General features: G+C 44.8%; 2 protein-coding genes across 6 annotated transcripts in view; one reads left to right on the forward strand and one right to left on the reverse strand.

The window, feature by feature from the left end:
* The window catches only part of LOC115073851 (chromodomain-helicase-DNA-binding protein 1-like), a 346,258-nt gene extending 325,873 nt beyond the window's left edge, over positions 1–20,385 (reverse strand). The window contains exons 1-4 of one of the 4 annotated variants that reach the window (XM_029572735.1): positions 20,110–20,382; positions 19,395–19,633; positions 16,335–16,540; positions 8,020–8,215 (exon numbers count right to left, since the gene is read on the reverse strand). In XM_029572735.1, the coding sequence (XP_029428595.1) occupies positions 8,020–8,215; positions 16,335–16,387 (249 nt within the window). In that variant the 5' untranslated portion in view covers positions 16,388–16,540; positions 19,395–19,633; positions 20,110–20,382. Of the gene's footprint in view, positions 1–8,019; positions 8,216–16,334; positions 16,541–19,394; positions 19,634–20,025 lie in introns of all 4 variants that reach the window. The other 3 variants (XM_029572754.1, XM_029572744.1, XM_029572763.1) reach the window with 3 other exon arrangements.
* A 54-nt stretch (positions 20,386–20,439) lies between these two features.
* The window catches only part of CHD1 (chromodomain helicase DNA binding protein 1), a 330,081-nt gene continuing 327,180 nt past the window's right edge, over positions 20,440–23,340 (forward strand). Inside the window, exons 1-2 of one of the 2 annotated variants that reach the window (XM_029572713.1) lie at positions 20,440–20,967; positions 21,329–21,532. In XM_029572713.1, the coding sequence (XP_029428573.1) occupies positions 21,480–21,532 (53 nt within the window). In that variant the 5' untranslated portion in view covers positions 20,440–20,967; positions 21,329–21,479. The remainder of the gene's footprint in view (positions 20,968–21,328; positions 21,533–23,340) is intronic. The other variant, XM_029572721.1, reaches the window with a different exon arrangement.

Below are 23,340 nucleotides of genomic sequence, written 5' to 3' on the forward strand. Positions count from 1 at the left end.
GGGCCTGTATATAGTGGCAAAGTTGCATATATGGGAATGTATGTGTCACTCCAAAGCCGTATGTTGTCATAAAAGATTGGTAAGACAGTGGTGTCCCCTCATTGGTTAACAGGTGACCCAAAAGTGTAATACCTCGGGAAAACCAAATCCGAAAACCGGAGGATTGGGTTCCCGGGCTAAATTCTGCATTCCCACCGATCGGGAGAAAATAGGCTCATAGAGTCGGAAGCTGTAACCTTTTAGTAAGCCTCCTCCAGGTCTGCCTCAGTGGGCCAATCAGTACTGTGAGAGTTAAAAAAAAGGTGGCAGGTGTGCCGAACTGGCTTGCATCACATAAGAAGGGGCCAAGGGATGCATCAGGGCCTGATCCGCGTACAGGGAGGTATGAGTTGACTGACTCAGCAACCAGTCTCTCACAATTGGCAAATTTCTAGCTAGATTATATGTAGCCAAGTCTGGCAGCCAAGGCCTCCTCTACCACTCCTTCCTTTCAACCAAGAAAATGGAACTCATGATTTCCCCCCCCTCCAAACAAATTTTCATATAGCCCCCTCTATTTTATTTATATCCCTGAGCTGAACCAATATGGGAATGTTCTGAAAAAGATTGATTCTCTTACAAAGATGGCTCTTTTTGACAAGGTTCACACAGCCACTAAATGAGTGGAAGGTGGCTCCAACTGGCCAAGCTGTCAACTGTCGACTGTATTTGTCGGGGAATGTTAGCTTGATAGGTACGTTCTGGGTCCAAAGGAGCTGTACCCCCAGATATCGTATCGACTCATTGGCCCATTGTAATGGGAAAGTATCAGGCCACGTCTCCTGCAAAGTTGGAGGATAAGCCAGTGCTGAGGATTTAGATGCATTTAAGCTAAAGCCAGAGAATATCCCAAAATCCCAGATCGTGCGCATTAAGGCAGGTAAAGATTTCCGAGGACCCGTTAGAAAAACCAGTAGGTCATCCGCAAAAGCTACACTCTTAAAGATTTGGGCACCCATACGGACCCCCCTAATCTCCCTGGTTTGTTGGATAGCAAGAAGAAGAGGTTCCAACTGTAAGATAAACAGTAGGGGCGATAGCAGGCAACCCTGCCTAGTCCCTCTAGCCACCCTCAAGGGTTCCGACTGTGTCCCATTAGCGATAATAACCGCCTCAGGGTCAACATAAAGGAGGCGCAGCGCCATTAAATAGAAGCCATTAAACCCCATCTGCCCCAATACTGTAAAAAGATATCTCCACTCCACTCTATCGAATGCCTTTTCGGCATCAAAACTGATAGTTAGATAGGGGATATCCATCTGACGACATATTGTCATGGCAACCAACACTGACATTAGCTATCGCATAGCGCTGCCGTACAAATCCAACTTGATGGAACCCAACTAGAGAAGGAATCACAGTTGCTAAACTATCCGCTAAGTTTTTCGCTAGAATTTTAACATCCACATTCAGCAGCGAAATGGGTCTATAGGACTCTGGAAAAAGAGGATCCTTCCCCCCATTGGGGATAAGAGTAATATGAGCCAAATTCTCATGAGGGGGAAAGAAGCCCTGACTGATGAGTTCCATAAATCCCGCTGCCGAAGGGCCCGCTAATTGATCCTGTAACAGCTTGAAAAATTCGGCCATATAGCCGTCTGGACCCGAGGCCTTTAAAGGCCTGAGATGGCATATAACCAGCTTTACTTCACCCTCAGTGATAGGACCATTTAGACAAAGCTGCTGATCTTCCGTCAATCTCAGAAGAGATAGCTTAGAACAGAACCTCTCATAGATCTCATCATTACCACCCACGGACGTGTACAGATCAGTGTAAAAATCTCAAAAAGTTTTTAATATAGAAGGGGTGTCTGTAACGGTCACTCCCATTGGTGTGGTAAGCGCTGGAATATGCCTATGACCACGAGTGGACCGAATGAGGTTAGCCATCATGCGGCCGGTTTTATTTGAGTATTGATATAATTGAAACTTATAATAGAGAAAGCTTTTTTTCGCACGCTGGTGTAATAGGGAATTTAAGGCCGCCTGTACTGAACGATAATGATCTCTAGTGCGTGGCGTACCATCAAATTCAGATCCACTCTGGCTTTGCTTAACTGTCGGCTCAGCACCAGTATCCTTTTATTGAGCATCTTTTGCCTATGAGACATATAGGAGATTATTTCACCCCTAAGAACTGCCTTTGCCGTATACCAGAACAAAGCCGGTTGTGAACTATGAGAGTGATTTAGAGCAGTATAGTCCGCCCATTTTGCCCTTATATGCTCCCGAAATTGGGTATCATTGGCCATAAAATAAGGGTAGCGCCAAAATCTTGTTTCAGGTTGTCCCCCCCAAAAATTGGAAGTCTACCCAAATGGGTGCATGATCAGAAATCACAATGTTATCAAGTTCTGCCCCCTGGACCTGGGAAAATGCGTGACTACTGATTAAAAAAAAAAAATCTAAACATGACTGCGACGCTTGGGCGCGGGAAATATGGGTGAAGTCCCATTCTAACGGATGCAAAATCCTCCACACGTCCAGCAGATGTAATGTATCCTCCAGCAGCTGGGGACCCTTCCCCATTCTCACTGTCGCACTGGAAAGGCATCTAGTTCTCCATCTCTGACAGTATTAAAATCTCCACCAACAATAAGAGTAGCAGTTAAATAGGGAAGTAGGTGTGGATAGAGTCGTCTGAAAAAGGTGGGGCAATAGGTGTTGGGGACATAAACATTGCAGAACACTACGGTTTGGCCATATAGCTCAGTAACTAAGATAATAAAGCGCCCCTGGGGATCTGCAATTTCCTGCAGTATTTTCAGGGGTAGCCGCTTGTGAATTAAGATGGTGACTCCTGCTGATTTGGTCGACACCCCTATTGCTCTCACTTTCCCCACCCAGTCCCGCTTTAATTTCTCATGTTCAGGTGCGGTAAGATGGAGAAACACCACCGATGCCTGCTTCTTTTTCAATAAAGCTAAAACCTTGGAGCGCTTGATAGGTGAATGCAACCCGCAGACATTCCAGGATATCACTCGTGTGGGACTACCCATCACTTAAGCGACACAAAATACATGAATACCATGTGTCCCACTTTAGCTCGGTGTGGGCCCTCCCAACTAAGGCCCTCACCCTCCTGAACCTGGTCTCTCTCAAACCACAAGCAATCTCGTAATCCATGTCCTGGCTAACTCACTTACCCATACATACTCACTTCTATATTTTCCCATTGTGCCACCAAGTCCCCACCCCTCCCCTCCTCCCTCTCCCTCCCTCCCAGTTCCCATCCATTTTCCACCCTCCCAACTACCCACCCACCCTTCCCCACACCCACCCAACCAATCAAGGACACCCCTCTGAATCTCCATAACATCTACACCCTCCAATTTCCCCCTGAGGGGATGAGAATCACTCATACAGATGTGTCCAGGCACTGCCCCAGCACAACTTACAAGGTTACCCGTGGTTTCACCCTGTGAAGCATATTCACCCATGAAAAATCAGGCTTCCAACCACTCCATTTATCTAACATGTGATTTCCCCACCCCACAGATCAGATACCATAACCACAAGAACCAGTTAAGTTAGAGTTCAAGAATGAAGAGTTCAAACATCTTAGAAACCACAGTCCGCAGTTCTCCAGGGCAACAAGGAATCCGCGTTACCAGTTCAGTAACAGTCCAGCATTTACCCCTCACGATGCTGTCTCACAAAGTCCCATAATCCTCCAATAATCTTCCAGTGAACTGCAGTTTAATCCATAGTTCCCCATTAGTGAAAGAAAAAAAAAAAAGAAAAACCATGATCTGCGTACAAATGAATCGGGGACTAATAGCAAGAACAATTCTGGCATAGTCCCGGAAAGGCACGTGTGGGACACACGGAACAGGTGAACTTGGCAACAGGCCTCTAAAACTGTGAACCCCCATCCAGCTGGAGCAGTTAACAGAAGATAGACTCAGTTCTCTGGGACTTCAGTTTCCCATCTGTCCTAAAACTTCAGACGAGATAACTCACCTCTGCCGCCCCACTTGCACGCTGATATCCCTCAGGTGGCCAGGGTATCCACAAAGGCCTGAGCCTTCTCCACCGAATCAAAATTATGCACGCGCATGGCATGCCATACCCTCAGGCGGGTCGGGAATAACAAAGCAAATTTTAGGCCCCTGTTATGTAAAGTGGAGCATACCTGTGAAAAACCTCGTCTGCTCGCCGAAACAGATGCAGAAAAATCTTGAAACATGCGAATGGAATGTGATTGATATTTTAAATCCATTTTCTGTAATGACACCCTCCAAAGCTCTGTTTTGTGCGCCGAGTTTAAAATCTTTGCAATAACCAGCCTCGGCCTGTCCACATTCTGCTGCTTCATGCCAAGCCGGTGGGCCCTCTCCACCACCAGCTTTCCCTGAAGATGCGGCAGGGCCAACGCCTCTGGGAGCCAGGCTTCCAACACAGAGCAGAGGGATCGGTCTTCCAGGCTCTCAGGGAACCCCAGAAAGCGAATATTATCTCTGCGCGCTCTGTTCTCAAGATCCTCCATCTTTTCTGTCAGGGCTTGAATCGTGGCTGCCTGCGCCACCATCTTAGCCATACTCCCGGTGTCAGCATCCTCTAAAGCAGATATACGGGCTTCAGCAGCAGTCAGCCGCGGTGGTATGGCTGAAAGGGTGCCCCGCACCTCCCCCAGCTGATCTTGGTAAGCCCAGTCCACCGCTCATCAAGGGCTTCTCGAATAGCCTCTTTAATATCGTCAATTGTTAGCGGCATCAGAGGGGAGGGGGACTCACCACTCGGCGCGGCAGCCATTTTGTCCTCGGCCACCCTTGCTTTCTCCTTTTCTTTTTTCGCTTTTTGGGAGGCCATCGACTGCACTTTTTTCCTCCGCAGGTGAACTGTGGGGGCAAGCCACGTCTCCTGGCGTAGCGGTCGCCTGATTTAAAAGTTAATACGCAGTCGGATGAAACGCGATTGCTGGGACGAGCCCGGAGCTGAGCAGAAACAAGTCCGCCCCGCTAGCACATCACGTGATCTCTCAAGACTGCATGGATTTTTATCGGGGCCGTCGGTTGCTGTGTCTGCTGTCGTTGGGTCCTCGGTTTCCCTCTTCTATTTCTGTGATGGTTGTTGAGGCGTTTGTTGTCTTTGATACTGAGGGTATGAAGGTTGCCAATAAGGTTGAAAAGAACGATATGGCCGTCTTGCAAAGGGTTGGCGGCGATTGCTGCCAAAGTATCGGCATGAAGAGGAAAATGGCGACAGGGTCGTTAACGACTATACCGCTACAGCCTGCTCCTTCAGTTGGGTGACAGTAGTTTAGAATCGTTCGCCAAAGAGATTGTCCCCTGTACAGGGCAAGTTCGCAAGCTTGTCGTGAAGGTCTTCCCTAATAGTGCTAGCTCTGAGCCAGGCTAACTGTCGAGCTGAAAGCCCCGTAGCGGAAGCCCTTGAAGAGGTTTCAAAGCCTTTGTAAACGGACCGCAGGAGGTGTCGGGAACATTCCTCCATGTCTTGGAGATGCTGTGGAATTGGTTGGGCTGTGGAAGAAAGCAGACCTTTTGTCGCCTGAATACATTCGTACATGTACTGAATCATGTAGAATTGGTGGGTGTGTGTATTCCTGCTGCTAGCATAGAATTCTGATAGATTTTCCGGCCAAATTCATTTAGGATACGATTATCCTTTCCTGGAGGATAAGAGGTGTGAGACTTTGATCTCTTTGAGCGTTGCATAGCAGATTCCACCACAATAGACGTTATGTGGAAGTTGCGGCACTGTATAATAAGATGCTTTTGGCATGCGGAATTTCAAATCGGTCTTCCGCGAAACTGCAGACAGAGTATGTGGGGTTTCCCATGACTTCCTAAGTACCGCATCTAGTTCCTCCTGTGGAGGTAGTGATGCTGGTTCCTCTGGAGTCTCAAAGATTTTTAGGAGACCAAGTGTTTCCGATCTTGGGTCAGGTAGCTTTTACACTTCTAAATGGAGGATGGTGCCAAGTTTATCCAAAAACTTAGGATACGATAGATCCTCAGGAGGAGAATAAGGCTCCTGCGGTTGATCTGGGGGACCTGAAGGGTAACCTGTTGAGGAAGAAACTGTTGAGTGAGACGATGGAGAAGCTCCCGGTGATGGATGTTCTGGAACAGGCGTGTCATGTACCAATGGTGTTGGCGAAGGCTTTGGTTGTAAAGGGTTCTCTTCCTGACCTTGTGTTTCAGGATAACTAGGTGAGGAAGCATCTGGTAACTGAAAGGAAGATTGAAGAGAGTCAAAGAAGCCTGATAGAGCTTCAGATAAATGAGAGAAAGCCTGTTTTGCCATTGGAGGCATCCTCGGACGTGGGACCACAGCTGGAGGGGCTGGGGTTTCATGTGAATCAGGCCTTACTGGTAGTGTATTGGATCCTGGAACGTGATCCTCCCTATCCCGTGGCTTGTTGTTTCCGGATGGGGAATTGGTATGTTCATGCCTTGGACGTACGTGATTCTGTATAGAGGAACATGAAGATGTGGAAGAATATGGTCTGGAAGATGAAATACTGACCACATCCCTCCCCAAGGTAGTGGAATGTCTTGAGGTCCTGGCTTGAGGTGATGAAGTAGACTCCAAATATTCTCTGACAATTGAATTTTCGTTTGAAATTGTCTACGGTCCCTATCTCTTCTAGAGGGGTCGTGTTCCTTTGGGCGATACGCCTTGTGTCTTTTTCGTTGTGGCGTTGAGTCCAGAGACGTTGAGTGCCTGGAATAATGCTGTTTCTTACGCTTATGCGTCGACTTATGTGTCCGTGGCGTCGACTGCGGAGCCGAAGGCGCTGGTATATGCAAAGGCTGTGAGTGAGTCGGTGTTGATTGTGCTCCTCTCGGCGCTGGTTGCTCTTGCCTCGACTCCTTGTGCTTTGTTATCGCCACGGGTCGTTGCTCTCCCGAAGCAGGCTGCTTCAGCCTCGAGTCCTGCTCCATTGTTGACGCATGTTGCGTCAGCTTCGGTGTGCGCTTCGGCGCCGACGGCACTTACGTCCGCATCGAGTGATGCTTCGACCTATGTGACTCGCGCAGACGATCGATGCGGCGAATGTTCCCGGCGCAGTGTACCTGCGTCAGCGGACCAGATCCCTGGGAGCCGCTTACAATCGTGTGCAATGCCAAAACCGGATCCCTTCCTCTTTCCAAAGACTCTCCAGGCCTGGAGAGTTTGGAATCCAAAGAGGACGCTCGTCTCGCTGCTGGGGCCAATATTTTAGTCGGCCCCGGTGAGGAATGGGATTCAGAGGGGGGGAGGGGGTATATGAGCCACCTACCACCCGTTGGAGGTCCTGTATCTTCTGAACCCTCTGCTGTCGGGCCCTCTGAGGCATCCGGCCACACTTCTTCACAGTCAGCCTGGATGTGCTGTGGCCCGAGACAGCGATAGCAGAGATCATGTCCGTCCATTACGGACATGATCCTATCGCACGGGCAAGGTTTAAACCCAGAAGGACGTCCATGTTTCTTCGACATCCTGAGGTGAGGTGAGCTCCATGTGCAATCCCGCGCGCAGAAAGAAACAGACCAAGGAGAATCTGTTACTTACTGCGAGGGAACACACGCGCAGCCGCAGAAGAAACAAAACTCTGACCTCTGCTTAACAAGCTCCGCCTCCCGGGCCCTGATGGACAGTTCCCATGACAGCATGGCTAATTCAGCCCTGCTATCAACAGGAAAACAAGAAATTACAATCTAGGGACAATTTTTGCCAATGTTAGTGGTAAAAAAGATTTTATTTCCAGATAGTTAAGGATTCTTTAAGACAGCTGGCATCTAAAACATTTTTGAAAGTCAAGAGTTTATTATAGCAAATATACAGCTCTCTTAAATAATATGGCATATTGTAATTTTTGGTTTTGGTCCATTGCAAATTAGTATTAAGAATATTTGCATTTATGGCAAGCTATTTTAGTATTAATGAGCTCCTTGCATGTATTTGCAGGCATACAGCTCTTGATAGATGAATATTTTCTCAATTGAAATAAACACATTCTTTCTGCCTTACCTCTGCTCCACTAACTTTAGCAGTTTTAACTTGGACTTGTTTCTTTTCTCGGGATGTATCAGACTCAGATTCTGAGTATCTGCTTGAATTTGAGTCACTCTCTGAATCACTGCTACTCGATTCACTGCTGCTTCCATCACTGCTGCTCCCAGAGCTTGAACCTGATCCAGAACCAGACTCATCTGACTGGCTGCAACTAGAAATGAACTAGAAATTAATATTTCAGCAAACCTTAAAATTAAATTTGATTGAAGTCATTAATTTTCACTATAAAAAATTAAAATAGATGTTGTTGAGATAATATATTTGAAGCTAATTTATTTATTTTAATTTTTTCTATACCGGCATTCGTGATAATATCACATCAAGCCGGTTTACAATAAACAATGGGTGATAACCGGAACAGAGAACGAAATAATATGAACTATAAATAATATAGATGCAGTTACAATAAACAAGGAGATGTACAACTAGGAGCAAGAAGAAGACAAGATAGAAACTTTAACAAAGTGTATAAACCTGTAGAATGGAGGAATTTCCAAAAATTTATTTTATGTTTTAATTTAATTTATTTAATTTATGTTTTGGTTTCAGATACACTCTTTCATTTTCATTTGTAGATTTTTGCAAATGAGGCTATCCGGCTAAAACCATCAAGAGAGCATTCAAATGTGCACTCAACTTCAACTGTGACTTATTGTTTGTGAAACCCCTGCCTCCCACCAAGGATGTTGTTACTTGTGTAATGCCTTATTCTTCAGCCAACCAACACCTTTGTGTCATCATTTGCGAAACTAGTCTTGTTTACAGCCACATCCGGTTTTCCAGTAGCATGTACGTTTCGCCTTTTAGAAGGGTTAGAACTTACACGACACATTATCTCCTCCCCCACATCTCCCACAAGTGGCCATGCTCCTTGCGGCCGATGTAAAGCCTGCTCATATTCCTCACTCTTACCATATTTACAGATCCTAATTCTCAGTGACGTTTTCCTTTGCGATTCAACTCGGATACCTCTACCTCTGGAGTTATAATTATCATTATGTGCCCATGCTCACTCCTGTATGTGGTATGCTATGTAAAGTCCGCACACGTATTTTTCAACATTGTTCCTGCCTCAGACTTCTTAAAAAAGCCAGGCTTTTAGCTTTCTTGATTTTCTTCTTTGTCTCCCTCATTTTCACCAGATATTCTTCCCTGTGCTCCTCATTTTGGGATCCTTTATATTTCTTGAACGCTGTTCTTTTTGCTTTTATTTTATCAGTCACCGCCTTTAAGAATCAGATCAGTTTCTTATTTCTCTTACTTTTGTTACTTTTCTAACATATAGATTTGTTGCCTTTGTAATTGTTCCTTTTAGTTTGGCCCACTATGGTTCCAACTCTCTCATTTTCTCCCAGTCTTCTAGATCTACCTCCAGGTACGTCCCCCATTTTGACAAATTCCGTATTTTTGAAATTCAATACCCTTCATGTGACTTCTCTGCATCCTGTTTGCGATATCAAACAATACCGTTTGATGATCACTAGTGCTGAAGTGGGCACCCACCCTGACAGAGACATTATCCACCTTTAAAGGGCACTAAGTTGATTATTATATCTTCCCTCGTGGGTTCCATTACCATCTAGATTCCGCAGAAGGGAAACTTTAGTCTATGTTCAGTAGATTAAAATCTCCAAGCATCAACAAGGATAGTCGTCCTCATAGTAACCGCCAAAACCACAGCATCGACTTTAGGGAGAGCAAAACAGTTCCAACGCATGCTCAGGCAATGGATAAAGCTTTGCCATGGCTCTTCCCACCTTTAATTCAGAATCAGGGTCTCCCCAGTCGGCTTCCACCAGCTGCTTTACTGACTTGTGACACGGGAAGGCTGTCGGGGGACCCCGCATCTCATCCAGGACTAGATCTGCTCCCTACAAATTAGTGTCCTCTTGGGGGATATTAACCCCCAGAACCTGAAAAGCCAAAAGGTAGCAAGGCATCAAGCTCTTCTCTTCCAAAAAGATGAACTACCTTTGGGGTCATCCCCTTCAGGAACTGGGTCTAACAGGTCATCCCCTGGACCTGCACTTCCGGCCACGGGTCCTTCGGATCCTTGGGACTATCCAGAACCAGAGCCTCACCAGACTCATTGGACCCATCTTCCCCTGGTCCAGAACCCAAAAGGTAACCCAGCAATCTCTGAACTGGAGAAAACTGTTGTCTCCCAGAGAAAATGTGTTTCAGGCCCAACATAAGCCCCTTAATTAGCAGGCCGGCCGGGACCAAGAAACCCTAGACACACAAGCTGTTTGTTGCTTGGCCAGATAAGCCTCATGTAGTAGCAGCAGCACAAGATCTGTAGAGAAAGACCTAAAAGTCCCAGACCTAGCAGGGAAAGAGCCAGAACTAGGCAGCATAAGGCCCTCTTCCTCCTCAAAATGCAGGAAGCTTCACCGCCTGGTTCACATGAAACGTGGAAATGACCGGTAAAAAGGAAGGCACCATCCTCAACAAGACACCCCCCCCCCCCCCCCCCCCCGAGTCTGAAACCTGGAGGAATGGATCCCAACAGGACAAAGCTTGTAATTCCGAAATCCGCTTAGTGGAACAAATTGCTATCAGAAAAACAACTTTGAGAGTCAAGTCCTTCAGCATTGCCCTCCGCAAAGGCTCAAATGGCGCTGAACAAAGATCCCGTAGAACTAGATTCAGGTTCCAGGATGGACAGACTTTCAGAACTGGAAGCCTCAAATTCTTCATTCCTCTGAGAAACCTTCACACATCCGGATGAGCTGTAATAGCGGAATCACCAACTTTACCCCGCAGACAGCCCAAGGCCGCCACTTGAACTCTAAGAGAACTCTGAGATAAAACCTTAGCAAAACCTTCCTGCAAAAGAGACAAAATCTCGGGGATGGAGGACCGAAGGGCGTGAACCCCATGAGCAATACACTAGGATTCGAACACTCACCAGACTCTAACGTAAGCCAGATTAGTAGATTGTATCCTGGCTTGCAAAGTAGTGATGACCGACTCTGGATAATCTTTACTCCTTAACCTTCACCTTTCAAAAGCCAAGCCGCTAGAAAATAGTGATCGACCTGGTCGGAAAATATTGGACCCTACCAATGAAGGCCCTTGAGGTGTCCCAAACGAATCGGACAGTCCACTGCCATGTTGATGAGATCCGCAAACCACGGACACAGAGGCCACTCAGACGCAACCAGAATCACTTCCCCGTGATGTCTCTCGATGCGACACAACACCCTGCCAACCAGAGGCCAAAGAGGGAACACGTAAAGCAGAAACACCTGCGGTCAAGGCAGAACCAGTGCGTCGACGCCTTCGGCCTCTGGCTGTCTCCTTCGACTGAAGAAGTGTACTGCTTTGGCATTCTGACACCTTGCCATCAAATCTACGTGAGGAGACCCCCCAACGTCTCTGGATGAGCTGCATCGCGGTCTCTGCCAACTCCCTCTCCTGGATCTAGGTGACTGCGACTGATGCCGGCATTTTTGATGCCGGCTATCTGCTCTAGATGAACCTCCGCCCAACGCATCAAGAGCTGAGCTTCTTGATCTACTGCCTGACTCCTGGCACTGCCCTGCCGATTGATATACACCACTGCCGTCGCATTGTCCGACAGGATCCGGGCCAAGCGATCTTTCACTAGTGGCAAGAGCTCCCCCAACGCAAGCCGCAATGCCCTGGTCTCCCACCAAGACTCTTTTGTATTCCAATTGCCCTGAACAGAATGGCGCTGACAAACCGCCCCCCAGCCGGAAAGGTTGGCATCAGTCACAACACCCAATCCAGGACCTCGAGGTCTATCTGCAGAGAAAATTGATCGACTGAAGCCACTAAGATAGACTCTCCCTGGCCTCCCCCTCCAGGGGCAGGTAAAACTCCTGAGCTCAGCTTCCAATGCACCAAAAGCGCCCTCTGCAATGGCAACATATGGAGAAAAGCCCAGGGAACCAACTCCAAGGTTGAAGTCATGGACCCTAAGACCTGCAAATAATCCCATACTCTGGGAATTCGTAATTGCAACAACCATTGAACTCTGTTCTGAAGAGATAGCACCCTTTCTTCCGAAAGAAACACTTTGCCTAAACGGGTGTCGAACCTCGCTCCCAGGTAGATTAGGGACTGTGTCTGGGTCAAATGACTCTTGGCCACGTTCACAACCCAGCCGAGTGGAGAACATCGCAAACCCTGCGAATCGATGTTGACATAGATCTGCCAACTTTGCCCTGATCAGCCAGTCATCTAGATAAAGATGAACCAGGAGATCTTCCTTACGAAGTGACACCGCTACCACCACCACTTTGGTGAAAGTGCGTGGACAGACCGAAAGGAAGTGCCCTGAACTGAAAATATTGTCCCAGGATCATGAAGCGAAGAAAACGCTGGGACTCAGCTTCCATAAGATCCAGATAGGCTTCCATAAGATCCAGAGAAGCCAGGAACTCCCCCCTTTGTGCACCGCCGCTATCACCGAACGCAAGGTTTCCATCCGGAAGCGGGGGACTTTGAGGGCAGTATTTACTCTCTTCAAATCGAGGATGGGTCGAAATGTGCCCTCCTTCTTTGGAACCACAAAAGAAATGGAGTAGCGTCCTTTTCGGAGCTCCGTCGAGGGCACTGGAATGACCGCCCCCAATTCCTGGAGGCGGCCTAAGGTCTCCTGTACCGCAAGGTGAAATTAGAAATAGATCTCGAACGGACCGAGCAAATTCTAACACGTAGCTGTCTCTTATACTGAGAACCCACTGATCCTGCGTGATGTTGGCCCACTCGTAGTAAAACTACATCACGTAACCTCCTATAATAGGAACAACTGAGTGGACCACCCTCGCTTCATTGCGAGGACTTGCTACTGGCTGCAGATCCTCCTGCAGCACTCTGAAATGGCCTATGGGCCCCCCGAAAGGAGTGCCCCCAAGTATGCCCACTAGGGAAAAACGACCTCTGAGGAGCAGAGGGAGCCCGCATCAGCCAAGATCTCCTGTCGGTACGGAGATGCGAATGGGCCTGAAAAAAGCTCTTCGCCTTAGGCCTGTCCTCTGGTAACCATAGCGGCTTATTCTCCCCAAGTGACTGAATCAGAGGCTCAAGGTCATCCCCAAACAACAGACGCCCTTTGAATGGCAAAGAGCCCAACTGCATCTTAGAGGAGATGTCAACTGACCAATTATGCAACCACAACAACTGTCGGGCCGCGACAGCCAAAGCCATAGCTCTAGAGGATGTACACACCAAATCAGAGGGCATCTGCCCCAAACACAACCGCTGCCTCTAATTGCCTGACGCTATCTGCTTGCTCCCCCGACTTCGGGAGCAGGTCCTGCAGCTGTTGCACCCAATGGAGACAAGACCGCAGCATAAAGCGTGAGCAAATCGCCGCACGCACACCCAGCGCAGAGACCTCAAAGATCCATTTGAGGTGAACCTCCAATTTGCAGTCTTGCATATCTTTCAATGCCGCAGAACCAACCACAGGAATGGTGGTCCACTTAGTCACTGCGGACACTGCCACATCGACCTTAGGAAAGACAAAACACTCCAAGACCTTCTCTGGAAGGGGATAGAGCTTCCCCAAGGTCCTCCCCACCTTTAGCGAAGCATCAGGCATCTCCCATTCTGCATCCACCAACTTCTTAACCGCCTTATAGTACGGAAAGGAAGCTGGGGGACCTCTTACCCCGTCCAGGACGGGATCCTCTTCCTCCAAATACGGGTCACTTTGGGGCATTTTAACGCCTAACACCTGAAAGGCTAAGGGCAGCAACACCTCCAGTACCTTTCTTCAGAACAGGCAGACTTCCTTAGTATCCTCGAACCTGAAGCTAGGGACCCCTGGATCATCTCCCAGCAAAGTATCCCCAGACACCAGTACCCCCTGACCTGCCGGTACCGGGAGCATCACCGGAGACCCCAAGTCCCCTTATGATAGACCGCCCTGGTGCCGGAGATGACTGAAAACTCTGAGCGGAGGGAAATGATGGTTTGACCCCCAAAGCGGGTCCCAAGCCCGGCAAATTTCCCAGAGTCCGCTCAGCATTAAGGCCAACTCCGCATCCAGGCTGTTGCTGGCCAAAAAAGCCTCGTGCAGTAATAAAACAAATTCTGGGGAAAAACCTTTTACAGTCCCAGCACCCTCAGAGCTAGCGGCAGCACCAGGGCCACTCACGATTTCCACCCCCTCAAGGCCCCGCCCGACCGACCCCGAAGTTGGAATGGGCTGGAGACAAATGAGGCGAACCCTCCCCCACTCTCCCCAATGACACGGGAACTGCCACCGAAAAATCCAAGATGGCCGCCGTTCCCGTGCCCTCGGAGGAAGGATCAATACCCCGGACAGTGCTGCCGCCGAAAATAGCCCCTGAATTGCCAGAAGCATGACGCTGCTTTGCCAGTGGAGGAGCTCTGGAGAAGCCCTCCCCACCCTCCAAACACGAAGCACAAAGGCCGGCCCTGTTTAGACGCGATCATGCCGAGCCACAGGCTCGACAAGCGGTACCTCGGTCATGCTGAGGAAGGGAAATAAAAATACCGTAGAGAGGAAAAAAGAAAACGTTAGGAGAAAAAACCCCAAAGGAAAAAGAAAGCCTCCCTCACCCTGGAGCTGATCTTACCGGGGGGAATTCGCCATCAGAGCTGTGCTGCCATCTGTCAGAAAAACACAGCCTTTTTTTTAAACTTTATGGAAAAATACACTGAGAGCTAAAAACCTGACTAAAGGAAACAGGTAGTCTCAGCCAGAAGGGAACGGAAGAATCCCTGGAGAGCCTGCAGCCGCCTGGGTGGCCTCATGAGGGAGGGATCTGGACAACCAGATGTACACCCCATGGGCGCACAGACGGGCTCACAAAAGGGAACAATCCCCGGCCTGTCTGCCTCTACCAGACGGGGTAGGACCCACCAGGAATACAAAGGTAAAAACAAAAGCTCCCGGAAGGAAGGCTCAAAAGAAAAGCATTAAAGACAAAAAAACCTACAGAACTGCAGGTAGAGCACCCTGTGCCATCTGCTAGAGACAGAGAACATACTGAGGAACAGCAGGTGGCACTAGGCTTTATGTGGCAGGGTCAAGCAAGTTTTTTCTCTGTCTCCACCTGCTGGCAGGGATGTATGAGCCCAGGTGTCTGGACTGATCCAGGTACATACAGGGAAGTAGGGTTAACTCCAAGCTCATCAATATATTTCTACATTCTGACACTGCCAATACCGATATGTACCCCGATGCCATCTAAGAAAGCAGGTTTCTGATGTGATACTATTTGGCGTTTCTATTTCATCCTTGGGTTTAAACTGCATTTCTAATAAAGATTTAATGCATGAAACAGGATTTTTTTTTTTTTTAAATCTATTGTATATTTCGATGTAAAACAAAGCACAAAATAAAAATTCTATTCTTTTCCATTCTATTAAAAAAAAAAAAAAAACCCACCCACTGAGCACCACTCATCCACATTCATGTGCAGGATTCGGAATCTGAATATATAACTTTTCCATACTCTTATTTCAAGATTTTAACTGTTCTGACGCTATGTGAACTGACTACAATCATTTCAGAACACCTTAAGCAGCAAAATGCAAGTTCATTCATATGGCATAAAACAAACTACTTACTACTCGTTATATTAGATGCCCACAGCACTGTACATATAAACCTAAGAGACCCTGTCCCAAGAAGTTTATAAGCTAGTCACAACAGGTAAGGAATTCCATCTTTTACTTATCAATGATATGACAATCACAAAGAAAAACAAATCAAAATATATTTGAATCTTTTAAACCTTTATCATCATGTGAGGCAGTGCCCTAGTGTTCCTCTATTTACCTTTGCAGGTCCAGGCTAGACGCCTGGTCCACCTTAAATTCCTTAAGGTGGGATTCTATGGGGCAGGTGGGATTCAGAGGGCATAACCAGAGACTGGGGAATAAGAGCGGGGATCCAGGTGGGGATAACCAGACCAGGCCCAGGACTCAGGGAGGAAGGCAGCTCCTATAACGTAACTGTTAAACATTTAGATGAGATGAAGCAATACAAACTGAGTAGAGTGCACTGTCTGAAGGTAAAGGCAGTCTATTGTTGTGTATATGACTTAAGCTGTGAATAAAAATTATGTTTTAAGAAAGGCTGGAGTCTGACTAGGAAATGTTTCCAGGCCTGTGGGAATCACCGCTCATTCCCACCACACATTATTAAAAAGGATTAGAAAGTTATATAAAAATTGTTTGGTTACTGGCAGTTTGGCTACTGCACTAATTGAGGGAGAACTCAGAAATTAACAACAGATAAAATTGAAAGTAACATTTCTTACCTTGAGTTGGCACTGCTGTTGCTTACACTTTCTTCGTCACTATGCCCATTCATTGTAAATATTCAAACGTTTTAAAAGTATAAATATAAATCCTCAGCTTATGAAATGTATTTTAAAAATTTGGCTCAAAATTCTCCAAGTAAAACAGTTGCTTGATTTTTCCCTTCTGAAAATACTGCATTAATTTGAGCTCCTTCTCAGCTTACCTAGTATAGACAAAATATTTTTTTTAAAAAGTAAGTAAAATAACTGTCATAGCAGCACAATCAGCACTGCAACGTATCCACAAAAAGTATACTAATGTGCTAGCATTTAAGCATTCATTTAGTGTTTTACCTTCATGTGAGTCAAAAAAGTAACTATATTTAATAGATTTGTAGCCCACCAATCCTAAATACTTGCTTACAATCTAAAAATATAAATCTTATAAATATAATTAACAAAACATCCCAGATATTAAAATAAAGATGAAAACAAAAATTAACAGATATGACAATACAAAACAAAAGCATGCTATGTTGTTTTAATATTTTTCAGGTGTTTCTCACTGGATATATCTTAGTTATATACTCAGTGTCTTTCGCTCACTTAATATATGTTTGCAATGTGAATACATAGTTGTCAGGACCAAAACCATAAGAAAATTATGTTAGTTTCCTCCTTAATATGTACTTCTAGCACACCACACAGTAGATGGGGCAGGAGGGAGGACTTTCTGGGAGATGTGGCTGCTGCTTCCTCCCTCTCTCTTCTGTAGAGGGGCAGAAAGGATCAGGTTCAACCCCTCCTTTCCCACAAATCTTAACAGCTCGATTTACGTCCAAAAGCAGCAATAGTGGGCAGAAATAAACAAAGACGACCAAAGAGAGGTCAACAGTTGCCTTTTGCAGCTCTGCTGTTCTTGCAGTCTCTAATCAGTGTTGCCAGATTTTAAACGGGGTTTGTAGACCAAAGTATGACATAATGTAGATTAAAGGTTCCTCAAGTAACCTGGGAAAAGGGAGGTTCCAAGCCCAAAAGTAGCCAAGTCTTCAGAAGGCCAAATAAAGATAAACATTTTCAATAATCATTTTATCCTGACATTAAATCATACAGACTTGTAATGAATTTTCAGTATGGTAACAGGTGATTTGGTGAAAGCTATTAGTGTAGCTGCATTTAGAAAAGGTATGGACAAGTTCCTGGAGGGAAAGTCCATAAACCATTATTTATGTGGAATTGCAGATATCCACTACTTATCCCTGGGATAAGCAGAAAGGAACATAAGAAATTGCCATGCTGGGTGAGACTAAGGGTCCATGAAGCCCAGCATCCTGTTTCCAACAGAGGAAAAACCAGGCCACAAGAACCTGGCAATTACCCAAACACCAAGAATCTATCTACCTCATAGAATCCTGCCAGGTATTTGTGACCTAGATCAGCCACTTGTGGGAAACAGGATACTGGGCTTGATGGACCTTTGGACTGACTCAGTATAGCAAGTCTTATATTCTAAGGTGGATGTACAAAACTGCATCAAACAAAATTCAAAGGCAATGAAATTTTGATTTAAAAACTCTTTAAAGTGTTCACAAAACTATGCCCCACAGTGCTACTCTCTCTCCCCCTTTAAATAATCTGGATTTTATGTTCAAAACTCATTTGACACCTCCGTAATTCAATATCACTCTTCTAAAAATGAAGATTAAATTGAAAAAGAACTCTGCTGCTTGCATCAGTTTAACAGATATGTATTTAAGAGCATATAAAACATTACATTTTCAAATTTTAAAAATGAGGATTTAACCAGTGGTATGCTGGCTGAACCTGCATATGTGGATATTGAGCCACTTGAACTTACATACATACTTTCATAACACATGTACTTTTGGCTGCATTAAAAGAGGCATATTTGAGGGGCTTTTCAGAGGTGTGTTTGCAACCCTTGCAAGTATATTTAAAAAAAAATGTATGAATGTCATGGAACACCACTAATGTGCTTCCTTTATGCCAGTTGATGCTCAAGTGTAACAGGTACTTTTACCTGCACCACAAATCGATATTCAAACACTATACACATATTTTGCGTTTGAAAATCTGCGGATTTGCACAGGCTAAAAAGTCTGTGCCCTATTGAAATTTTACAATTTACTAATAGCAATCTTTGGCTCTTGCACTTTGGTTCTCAGTCACCAACTCTGGGGTTTGTAATCCAAAACTACCTCAAGTAACCCAGGAAAAGAGGGGGGCCCAAGCCCAAGAATAGCCCCATATTAAAAGGTATTATTAATCATTTTGTTTCTGATGTATTAAAATATACAAAACAGTGTATTTACAGTTTGATAACAGGTGGATATGCAAAACTGCTTCAAGCAAAATTCAAAAGAAATTGAGAGACTAGAGCCCTGCAATTTCAAAAAAATTAACAATCCCTCCCATCTCTAAAGAGATCAGGGAAATTATTCACAATGAAGACCCCAAAATACTGAATCATCCTCCCTCACCATCTTAAACACAGAATGACATTCTGGCATTACTTAGCTCTGATTTTGAAAAATTGTGTATCCTGACACAACAACATATTCTCAGTAAACATTTTTTTTTACCATAGTTTTGAGAGAGAGACAGGGAAGAAGCAACAACTGACACTTGATGGCCCCAATATACCTCCTGCCAGTCTGCAAGACCACTACTAATCCAAATGATCTTTCCTCCTGTACAGTATGCTCAACAACCTCTCTCCTAGCCCCACCCCACATTTACCTCTGTTTCCCTCTTATCTTTTCACCTCAAACCCCTTATCTCTTCCCTCAACTCATTTCTTTTCATCTCCCATCTCTTGCTTCCACACTACTCTCTACCCCTCTTGTGCTTCCCAAAACACTCCTCCCACCCCCACTCCCTTCTGGCCCCCTCTCTTCCCCTCCTGCCCCACCCCCTCTCTGCCACTTCTACCCCCTACACAGCACTAGTATCTCCTACCCAACCCCTTCTTTTAGCCCATGGTGCTACTGATCTCTTCCCCCAGGAGGATAATCCCCAGTCATCACCAGGCAAAAATAGCTTTCCCTCCAGTCTTACCTCCTATGATATTCTTCAAGGCTCTGTCTATGGCTCCCAGGCAGCAACCAGATTAGGAAGCTTTAGCAGGGTGAAGTGGAGAGGTCAGAAGCTTCTAATCCATTGCCAAGATGGAGGAAGAGTTGAATGGGGAAGGCAACTTCAGCAGTTTTAGGGGTGGGGGCAGACAGGCCGAGTTGTGCAGGCTGCTCTGTTTTCTCACAAGCAGCATCAATCGGGCAGTGAAAAGATTCCAATAACTTTATTGGCATAACAATTTTACATGTGTTGCCAAAATAATATACAAATGATTAAAAGGGGAAAAAAAGAAAAGGGAAAAATACAAAACAACATTAAAGAAAATTACAGGTTACAGAAAGCTCAACAAGACCAAATCTCATATTTACATATACAAATACAATTGTGAACTTTGACAGAAATCTGTTGGGACCTAACATTTCTCATACTCTCTTTACCGGAGGATGCTTAGCCCCTTCGCAGAACTCCTACTCAAACCACCTTATCTTGTGGTGGCTTTGGAGCATTTTTTGGAGAGGGGCGGGTAAAACTTTGAGCCCTATATCCTCCCATTTAACACTCAATTTCTAAAACCCAAATTTTTGAGAAAAATAAAAGCCAGAAATCAGACTACCTCGTATTCAAGGTGGTTGTGGAGATGTCGCCTATTCAGATTTAAACGAGATATATTTTTGATGAGAACATCAGAACTACATACCGTCACAAGTCTAAGCTTGATTTAAATGTTATTTCTTGTAAAGAAGAGTAAATTGTTTGATACACCCTGTGTGATGGAAGAACTCTCCCTCTAATTTACCGCATGATGCGCCTTCCTCTTCCGTGTTCTTCAGGCTAAGCAACAGTGGCCCTCTGCGGTTTCTGCTGCCTCTGATTGGCTACTGCTGATGACTCATCACCCTGCGACTGCTAGCCGGGCTGCCTCACGTTGTTGCCAGATTGGGTTATTTCCCTCCCAATTGGGCTACTTTTTTCCCCCCTGTTGTGTGTGAAAACAAAATTTCGTGTGGGTTGTGCTAGCTTTGGGTTTGGCAACTGGACCGCCAAGGTGCTAGCAGGCTTCTGTCGCTGGCAACTTTTTCTTTGCTGCAGGCAGCCCGGTCAGCAGTTGCAGAATGATGACTCTTCGGCAGCAGCCAATCAGAGGCTGCAGGAACAGCAGAGCAGCAGAAGGCGACTGTTGACCTCCCTGCGATCTTCTTTGTTTATTTCTGCCTGCTGCTGTCGCTTTTGGAGGTGAATCGAGCTCTGTTGAGATTTGCGGGAAAGGTGGGGGTCGAGCCTGATCGTTCCTGCCCCCTCGGCAGAAGAGAGAGGGAGGAAGCGGCTGCCACATCTCCCCCTGCAAGCCATCCCGCCTGCTCCGCAAGCCCTCCCGCCTGCCCCATCTACTGTGTGGTGTGCTAGAAATGCACGTTAGGGGGGAAATTGACGTTTGATAATTTTCTTGTGGTTTCAGTCCTGGCGACTGTGCATTCACATCGTAAACGTATATTACGTGGAGGACACTGAGTATATAACTAAAGTTCAACCAGTGTGAAAACATCTTACCCGAAAGGTGAAAAATATAACTAGATGAAAATAAGCTTTTGCTTTGTGTTGTCATATCTGTTCACTTTCGTTTTGCTCTTTATTTTTAATATCTGGGATGTTTATTACTTGTTTTGTAAGATGTATATATTTTTTTATTGCTTGTAACCCACCGAAAACAAATATTTAGGATTGGCGGGCTACAAATATATTAAATATTTACATTTTTTTGACTCGCATGCATGTTATTATTAACGAATGCTTAAATGTTATTAGTATGTCATTGGGTTTCTTAAAATACTTTGTGGCTGTATTGCATTGCTGATCATGCTTCTTTGACACAGTTACTTTACTTAAATTATTATTTTTTAATATTTTGTTTTCACTAGGTAACCTGAGAAGGATCTCAAAGCAGTATTCCCAGAAGGGAAAAATCAAGCAACTATTTAAGTACTTGGAGAATTCTAAGTCTGATTTTTAAAACACATTTCATAAGCTGAGGATTTATATTTATACTTTTAAAATTTTTAAATATTTACAATGAATGGGCACAGTGATGAAGAAAGCGTAAGCAATAGCAGTGGCGACTCAAGGTAAGAAGTTTTACTTTCAATTTTATCTACTGTTAGTTTGAGTTCTACCTCAATTGGTGCAGTAGCCAAATTGCCAATAACCGAACCATTTTTACATGGCTTTCTAATCTTGCTTAATGATGATAATGGTTTAAACAGATTAAAATATATTTTGATTTTGGTTTTCTTTAAGAATGTCATATTGTGTTTATGAAGTATTAGATTTACTTGTCTGTCTTGACTAGCTCATAAACTTCATGGGATCTCTTTGGTTTATCTGTATAGTGCTGCATGTATTTAATATAACTAATATTAAGTAGTATGACATTATGCCATATGAATGGACTTGTGTTTTGCTGCTTACGGTGTCTTGAAATGGTTATTAGTTGATATAACATCAGAGCAGTTGTGATCTTGAAATAATGGAATATGGAAAAGTTTTTTATATTTAGACCTCAAAACCTGACCGTGAATGCTGTTGAGTGGTGCACAGTGAGGTGTGTGTGTTTTGTTTTGTTTTTTTTTAATAATCGGAATGAAAACATATAGAATCCTTTTTTTTTTTAATTTTGTACTGTTTTAGACAAAAGCTGTGTCGCACATTAAATCTTTATTAGAAATACAACTTAAGTCCAAGGATGAAACAGAAATGCAAAATACTGTTTCATAGCAAAAATATGCTTTCTCAGGTGGCTTGGGTGCATATCAGTATTGGAGTGAGTGCTTCCTTGGCAGTATCAGGATGAAGGAAGATTGATGAGCCTGAGGATAACTCTGCTTTGAGATCCTGCTGGAGTTTTCAGCAGTGGAGCAGCATGTAGTCCTTAGAACCATTGTATGCTTCAGTGGTTATCTGGAATTCTCCCCCTCCTCTTCTTTTCTTTTCTTTCTTTTTTTTTTTTTTTAACTCTTTCCTTGATTGTTTTGAGTAGTGCAGATTTCTTATGTTCAATCTGCAGGTGACACAAAATTAATCAAAGTTGTTAAAACAGCAGGTTGCAAGGAACTGCAGAAAGACTTTGCAAGATTAGGAGATTGAGCATGTGAATGGCAGATTAAATTTAATGTAGAATTGTGCAAAGTGATGGATATAGGGAAAAACATCCCAACTCCAGATACAAAATACTTATTTCCATATTAGGAGTTACAAACCAGGAAAAGGATCTTTGTGTTCTAGTGAACAATACATTGAAATCCTCAGCTCAGCATGTGGCAGTGGTAAAAAAACAAGTAGAATATTAGAAATGATCCGAAATGGCATGAGGAATAAAACAAAAACAAAATCTTTGAATCACAATTATTGATACAGAGAAATCATGGTTAGCATAAGAACATAAATTGAGCACAGCATCCTGTCTGCCATAGTGATCAATTGATGTCACTAAGAAGTAGCTGAAAGATCCCTGTCCCTGTTGCTCACTCACAGCCGTAAGTGGTTGCGATGCCCACATCTATTTGGCTAATAATTGTTAATGGACTTGTATTCCATAAACACGTCCAAACCTTTTTTAAACCCAGCTATGCCATTAACTCAAGATCATATGAAATGCCATTCTGGGTCGGACCTTTGATCCATCAAGTCTGTTATCCTGTGTCCAATAGTGGCCAATCCAGATCAAAAGTATCCGGTAGTTTTCTAAATAGGTCAAAACATTCTTACTCATAAGTAGTGGTTCCCAAGTTTACGTGGCTAATAGTGGTTTATGGACTTTTCCTCCAGGACCTTGTTTAAACCCTTTTTTTTCAACCCAACTATGCTAACTACTTTCACTAAATCCTCTGGCAACAAATTACACAGATTAGTAGTATGCTGAGTGAAAAAATACCAT

The sequence above is a fragment of the Rhinatrema bivittatum genome, chromosome 1 (genome assembly GCF_901001135.1).
Source record: "Rhinatrema bivittatum chromosome 1, aRhiBiv1.1, whole genome shotgun sequence".
Taxonomy (NCBI): domain Eukaryota; kingdom Metazoa; phylum Chordata; class Amphibia; order Gymnophiona; family Rhinatrematidae; genus Rhinatrema; species Rhinatrema bivittatum.